Here is a 6,799-nt window from a genome sequence, read left to right on the forward strand (position 1 = left end):
TCCTTTGTGGCAGAGATCATCCTCATTTCTGTCAGGGACACTGAGGCCCAGAGAGAGCTCAGAGCTGGTGAACCGGGTGCTGGGATTAGAACCCCGATTCTTTGTCCCCCAATACCATCCGAGTACCAGGAAATGGGGGGTGATGGCTCCCACCTCTCCCAGTGAGTGAGCTCGGCAGGCCCAGAGAGAGAGAGATAAATAAGGCTTTTATGTACAGAGAAGCATGATATCGTGGGGGCAGGTGGGCTGGCAGTGGCAGCAGTGAGCTGGGCAGGGTGAGTAGGGCCCTGTCAGTGGGAGAAGATACCCCGGAAGCGGGCCTTGTCCTCTTCGTCCTTCTGCCGGATCCGTGCCTCCAGGGCCCGAAGCTCCTTGCTCACAATGGGTGCCAGGGCGGGGTCCAGCTCCAGCACCTTGGCAAAGTCAGCCTGGGCCTCCTGGGCATTCCACACGGCGGCGTGCGCCTTGCCCCGCTTGAAGTAGGCCTTAACATTGTCTGCAGGGGGTGGCAATAGGCAGCAGGCATGCAAGGCATGAGGGGGGACCAGCTAGCTGCCCAGTATGCCTTCTGCACCATGGGGTCCATCATGGGACAGAGCCTCCCATTCCCCACTCAGACCTCATTGGCACATCAGGCCCATGGCCCTGCCTGGTGGGGGATGGCTGACGGAGTGGGGGAGGTCAGAATGGGGGTGATGGCAAAGGCTCAGTCTTTGCACCCCAGTGCCCAGTGGTGCTAGGGAGGAGGAGGCCGCTCGTCTGACCCCGCCCACCCGGCAGCCCAGTGCCCACGCTCACCATCATACTTGTTGAGGATGGAGGAGCAGTGGTCCAGCACTTCGTAATACTCTTGGGCCACCAGCTTGCACTGACAGTAGTTGAGCAGCAGCGGCGTGATCTGCTGATCCAGCTCGATCCAGTCCGGGGACCCAGGCTGTTCCTGGGGGCGTGGGGGGCAGGGAGAGGGACACGGACGCTGAGACCCGGGCCCCTGGCTCCACCTCAGCCCTCCACCCACCTGCCGCAGCCTCAGGGCAGCACCTTCATCTGCAGGTTCTTGAGGCAGGCGATGGCGTCGTAGTACTTGGCAGCGGCCTCCTTCACGTGACCCTCGCGGTACAACCGGTTGCCCTCCTGGTGGATGAGCGGCACCGCCTTTGCCTTCTCCTCATCCGTCATTGCCCACGGGTCCTGCTGGTATGTGCCAGGGCCCTCCACCTGCCGGAGTGCGGGCCAAGTCAAGGGGAGCCCCAGGGCACCTCAGCTGCTCGGCCTCCAGACAATGGATACCCAAACCACACCGCTCGTTCCTTCACTGACCATTCAACAAACACTGATGTAGCATCTCCTAGGTGCCCAGCACCGTGCCAGGTTCTAGAGACCGAACAGTGAATAAGACGGTGAGGATCCCTGCCCTCACAGAGACTGAAGGGGAAGGAGGGGCCCGAGAGGGAGCCCCAGGGGGACAGCCAGGGGTCCTCAAGGTGTTCTGGTACCTGCCCTGCCTTAACCCCCCATCTATCCATGGAGCCTACGAGCCCTGGGCAGGCAGGCAGGGCCGGAGCCCACTCCGAAGCTGGGCAGTGGCAGTCCGTCGAGGCGCCTGAGCCTTGGCGGCTGCTCACCTTCAGCATCTCGATGTCGAAGGTGAGAGGCTGGGGGTTCTGCTGCAGGGCGTCCAGGTCGGCGTGGCCCAGGGAACTGTGCTCGTGCATCTGGGCGATGCCGCAGCAGTGCCGCTGGCCCTCCAGGGGGTCCTTGCCGGCCGCGATGTTGCGCAAACTCTTGGCCACCAGTGGATACAGGACCACGTGCTGCAGGAGGACGGGTGGGCAGCAGGGGCTCTGTCAGTGTGGCCCGAGACGCCAGCCCCTGCCCATCACCACCTGAGGAAGGACACTGAGGCCCAGGGAGGGGCCATAACTGGTTCAGCCCCACTCTGCTGAAACGCAAGAGGGCCTTCCCCTTGGGCTCCGGCATCCCAGCCCCCTCTCTCCCAGTGAAGCCCCCAGTTCCTTCCACCCGCTCTGGGCACCGAACCAGGCCAGTCACTTACCCCCACTGTCAACCCATCTCCCTTGTCCGTATAGGCCCAGAGTAATTCTTACCTCCTTCTCCTCCTGGGAGTCCATTATTGGGGTCCCTTTGCTTCTTCTCCTGCCCTCCCCCTACCCCATTCAGGGCCCATCTCAGAGCTGAGTCAGGCAGCAACTTCACAACCCACAGGGGAGACCCTTAGCCATAGGGCACCCAGCCTTTCACTAGGAACAGCTGCTGGGATGGTGGGAATAAGACTCCCACCTTATGCCTGGCCAGTGTGGCTCAGTGGTTGAGCTTGGACCTATGAACTGGGAAGTCACAGTTTGAATCCCAGTCAGGGCACATGCCCGGGTTGCGGGTTCAATCCCTGGTAGGGAGCATGCAGGGGGCGTGTAAAAGGCAGCCGATTGATGATTCGCTCTCATCATTGATGTTTCTATCTGTCTCTGCCTCTCCCTCCCTCTCTGAAATCAAAGCAAATATATATACTGCCCCACCCCAGTCTAACCAGCTCTCCTCACTGGCCTTGCCGTCTCATCCAGCCAATAGGCACTCCTGAGTCTTGGGTCTGGGCTGGACCATGCTGGGCATTTTTTTTTTTTTTTAAGAGAGAGAGAGGAAGGAGAGAGAGAAACATCGATTGTCTGCCTCCTACATGCCGCCCACCAGGAATCAAGCCCTCAAACCGGGCATGTGCCCTGACCAGGAATCAAACCGGTGTGCTAGACGACGCCCAACCAACCGAGGCACACGGACCAGGGCCACGCTGGGCATTTTGAAACTGGAGGAAAACAAGCCCTACCCTGCCCTGAAGTAGCTGAGACGCAGGCAGAGGACCAGATCCTGGCCTCCAAGGCAAGATGGGTTGAGGGACCCAAAGGAGGGGTTCAAGCCAACTACCAGCAGTCAGGGAGGACTTCCTGGGAGTGGTGACCCAGGAGTTTACTGTGAGGTATGAGGGAGAATTTGGGCCAAAAAGAGGATGGAAAGGAAAGGCAGGGAGGGGAGGACTGGCAGGGGCCAGACCCTACAGGGCCAAGTGAGCACCAGGAACCAGGGGCCTGAAGCAAGGAACTGAGTGGGTCCTTTCCATCTGAGAACCAGTCTCCTGGCGATAGTCTGGCTAACGGAGAGGAGAAGGCAGGACAGAGGCTGGGATGCCTGTGTCGTCCTGGTGTTGCGGTGCCCGGGGGGAGCTGCTGGTGGCCTAGCCAGGGTAGAGGCCCTGGCATGGGGAGTCGGGGTGGCTGGACAGACATGCAGGCACTGCAGGCAGATGTAAGACTCCAGGCACCTTGACGTCGCAGTGGAACTGGGCGATCTCCCCCTCTCGCATGGTGCTCACGATGGTCTCCCACACGGGCAACTTGAACTTCTTGCCAATGATGAGCTCCATGGGCTTGCCGCGCACACGGCTGTCATCCAGCACCGTGCCCTCCTCATCGCTGTGCAGAGTCCGGTAGTGGAAAGTGGCCTGCAGGCCCATGAGGGGTCAGGCAAGGGCATCAGCCCTCACCCGGCCCCAAGAACAAAGCCGGCTCCCAGCCGGCAGATGGCATAAGGGACAGGGCTGGCCCAGGGGTCACCACCTGACCTTTACCCACCACCCAAGTGAGGAGAGTGAGTCCAAGAGAGGGCAGTAAGGGGCTCAAGTCCCATGGCTAGTGGGTGGATGGCCTGGGATGGGAGCCCGGCAGCCTGGCTCCAGTTATTCTCCCAACAAATAGTTACGGGCACCTACTATGTACCTGAGCTCTGTGCTAGACACAGCAGAGAACAAAAGTCCCCGCCCCCATGCAGCTCACGTGGACTGTCTGTAGGAAAGAGACGGGCCTCAAACAATGTGCTATGTAAGGTGGAGCAGTGCTGTGGATCAGAAAACAAACAGCAGCAAGTAGGCAGGGGGGGTGTATATGGGATGGGGAAGGCAACCTTTAAGCAGAGATCTAAAGGGAGTAGGGAGAAGCAAGCCAGGTAGATGCTGCGGTAGCAAGGCGGCGTTGACTTTCTAGGCCAAAAGAATAGCAGCATAAAAGCCTCGCCGAGCCAAAACCGGTTTGGCTCAGTGGATAGAGCGTCAGCCTGTGAACTGAAAGGTCCCAGGTTCGATTCTGGTCAAGGGCATGTACATTGGTTGCGGGCACATCCCCGGTAGGGGGTGTGCAGGAGGCAGCTGGTCAATGTTTCTCTCTCATTGATGTTTCTAGCTCTCTATCCCTCTCCCTTCCTCTCTGTAAAAAATCAATAAAATATATATTTTTAAAAAATTTAAAAAAAAAAGCCTCGCCGAGGGACAGCTTATGGTAAGTTCAAGAAGCAGCAGAATCACTGGCAGAAGCAGTGATTGTAGGAGAGGGGTGTACCATGGGGTCAGCAGGGGTAGACCCCCCCAGGGCCTGTAGGCCATGGGTGGGGAGGACGTTGTTTTTTACTCTGAGATGGAAGCCACTCGGTGGATCCAAGCAGAGGAGGGATGTGATGTGATGTGATGTGATGTGATGTGATGTGATGTGATGTGATGTGATGTGATGTGATGTGATGTGTGTCCTGCTGCTGCTGAGATGGGAGCATGTGGTAGAGGGGAGAGGGCAGAAGCAGGAAGGCGAGTGAGGAGGTTACTGCAGTAACCCGGGGGGAGACCGGGGCGGCCTGGACCAGAGCAGTGATGGGAGAAGTGGTAAGACCCTGGGTGTATCTCGAGGCTTTGCTGTGGGATGAGAGAGAATAAGAGGAGCCATGATGGTTTTTGGCCTGAGCAGCCAGAAGGCTAGAGGTGCCCTTCACCAAGATGGGGAAGGCATGGGCGGAGCGGATTAAGTCTGCGTTGCCAACCAGATATCCAGGTGGAGATGGAGGGAGCTAGATATCAAGTTTAAGGGAGAGGTGAAGGCTAGAGATACACATATGGGGGTAGTCCAGGCATGGAGAATTTGTTTCAAGAGATGAGCCTGGATGAGGTCACGTGGGGGTGAGTGCAGAGAGAAGACGTCTGAAGACCCAACCCTCAACAGGCTGTGGCTAGAGGAGCCCACACTCTGCACCGCGCCACGCTGCTTCTCTGAGCTCGGTTTCCACGTCGGTAAAATGAAGTCAACGACAGTACTTATCCCACGTTGTGGAAATGAAATAAACTTGTAAAGCATTTAGCAAGGTGGTTATAGAGTGAGCATAAACCCGTGCTGATGACTGGTCATCTAATATCTCCGGTCCCTGTTCTCTCAGTGTCATTGTTCACAGATCTTTACTATCTTCACGATGTTCTCTCCTTCTGGTGTCTGTTCCACCCAAAATCTCCCTTGCCAGGACCCTCTTCAAGGCCACCAACTCCATGGGGACATGCAGCCACACCCACACCCCTTCTCTAATCTGGGCAAGGATCCCACTTCATACAAATCATCACTAGAGCTATGCAGTTCCCCTCTGTTCTCAGAGCACTCACACGGGGCCAGGCTAGGATGTGCCCTCCCCTCAATATACCTGTCCTGCATGACTGCTCTGCTGGGCACAGGGGCCACCCCAGGGAAGTTCCACACTCTACAGGCAAGTGGCACCTGGGAAAGGAACTCCAGGAGGACAGAGCTGCAGGAGCAGAAGCTGATGGAGGTTGTTTGGGGGAGGAGGCAGGAGAGGCCTTGATGTACAAAGGAGGAAGGGAGGAGGCTCTACTTCCCAGCCTTTATCTGTCCCAAACGATGCAAGGTAGTCCAGTCGGAAAGCTGCCAAAGGGTTCTGATCTGGCAGACCTGACCTCCGGGCCTGTTCTCTGGAACCTCAGTTTTCCCATCTAAACAATGGGAGCTGGTCTAAGTGTTTTAAGAACACCCTCCCATCTATAAAAGATCTTAAGCCTTGCAACCCAGAGGCTCCGAGGGCCCCTCCCCAGTCCGGGGTCCCTCCCAGATCCAAGTATCCAGCTCAGGTTCTTCCCCAGCACCGGGTCCAAGCAGGCACTTAGGTCAAACTCCCCCAACCTGTTTATAGTGCCAGTCCGCCTCCCGGGCCAATACAGCCACCCAGCCAAGCCAGGGGGCGGGGCAGACGCGTCCAAATTCATCCCCGACTTAAATTCAGACCAATCAGCGTCGAGTTCTGCATGTGAGCGGGAGAGTCACCGGCCGCTGTTCTATAGGCATGCGCAACCTCTCGCCTAAGGCCTCCTCCCGCCTCGCTGGAGCGCCGCACAGAGGGGCTAAGGGGACGGGGTAAGACACGAACCTTGGTTCCATCCTTAAAGTCAGGGAGTTCCCCTCGGCCCTCCTGTATCACACGCTTTTGGATCCCTTCCTCCCGGAGTCTTGCGATGACATCCGCCATCCTCCTTACCCGCTGCTCTCTTTCGGTAACTTCCGGACTCGCTCGGCAACTTCCGGACCTGCTTCGGCAACTGCCGGAGCTTCGGCAACTTCCGAGGTGCCGCCATTTTGGCTGAGGGCAGACGCCAAAGAGGGACTGAACGTGGAAACGGAAGGTGATTGGTTCTCTGAGCGTGATTGGTTGAGGCTGAGCGCGCAGGTCTGAGCAGGGGCGGGGCCTGAGGCTGACGGGAGGGAGGGGCGTGGACGGAAGCCGGACCGAAAGGCGGGGCCGGGTCTGCGGGCCGGGGCGGGCCGGGGGCGTCTCCAGCAAACAGGTCCTTGAAGTGATTAGGACCGCGGCCCGCCCACTTGGCCTTGGGCCGCTCCATTTAAAGGTGTACAAACAGTATTACAGCATTTCAGACTCAGGAGAGGAGAACAGGGGCAGGGTGGGGGGAGCCCAC

The 6,799-nt window shown here is 58.2% G+C and overlaps 1 protein-coding gene across 2 annotated transcripts; it reads right to left on the reverse strand.

Moving 5' to 3' along the window:
• Positions 1–189: 189 nt before the first annotated feature.
• AIP (aryl hydrocarbon receptor interacting protein) lies at positions 190–6,397 on the reverse strand. Of its 2 annotated transcripts, XM_008146863.3 has the most exons (6): positions 6,256–6,397; positions 3,335–3,514; positions 1,626–1,814; positions 1,042–1,218; positions 799–940; positions 190–496 (listed from the first exon to the last, which is right to left on the reverse strand). In XM_008146863.3, exons 1-6 carry the CDS (start codon positions 6,352–6,354, stop codon positions 291–293), a joined length of 993 nt encoding a protein of 330 aa, XP_008145085.1. In that variant the 5' UTR covers positions 6,355–6,397; the 3' UTR covers positions 190–290. The 2 variants fall into 2 exon arrangements, with proteins under 2 accessions (XP_008145085.1, XP_028009581.1); XM_028153780.2 differs by lacking the exon at positions 3,335–3,514.
• Between the last annotated feature and the right edge of the window lie 402 nt (positions 6,398–6,799).

Source organism: Eptesicus fuscus, chromosome 13, assembly GCF_027574615.1.
Source record: "Eptesicus fuscus isolate TK198812 chromosome 13, DD_ASM_mEF_20220401, whole genome shotgun sequence".
NCBI classification, from domain to species: Eukaryota; Metazoa; Chordata; class Mammalia; order Chiroptera; family Vespertilionidae; genus Eptesicus; species Eptesicus fuscus.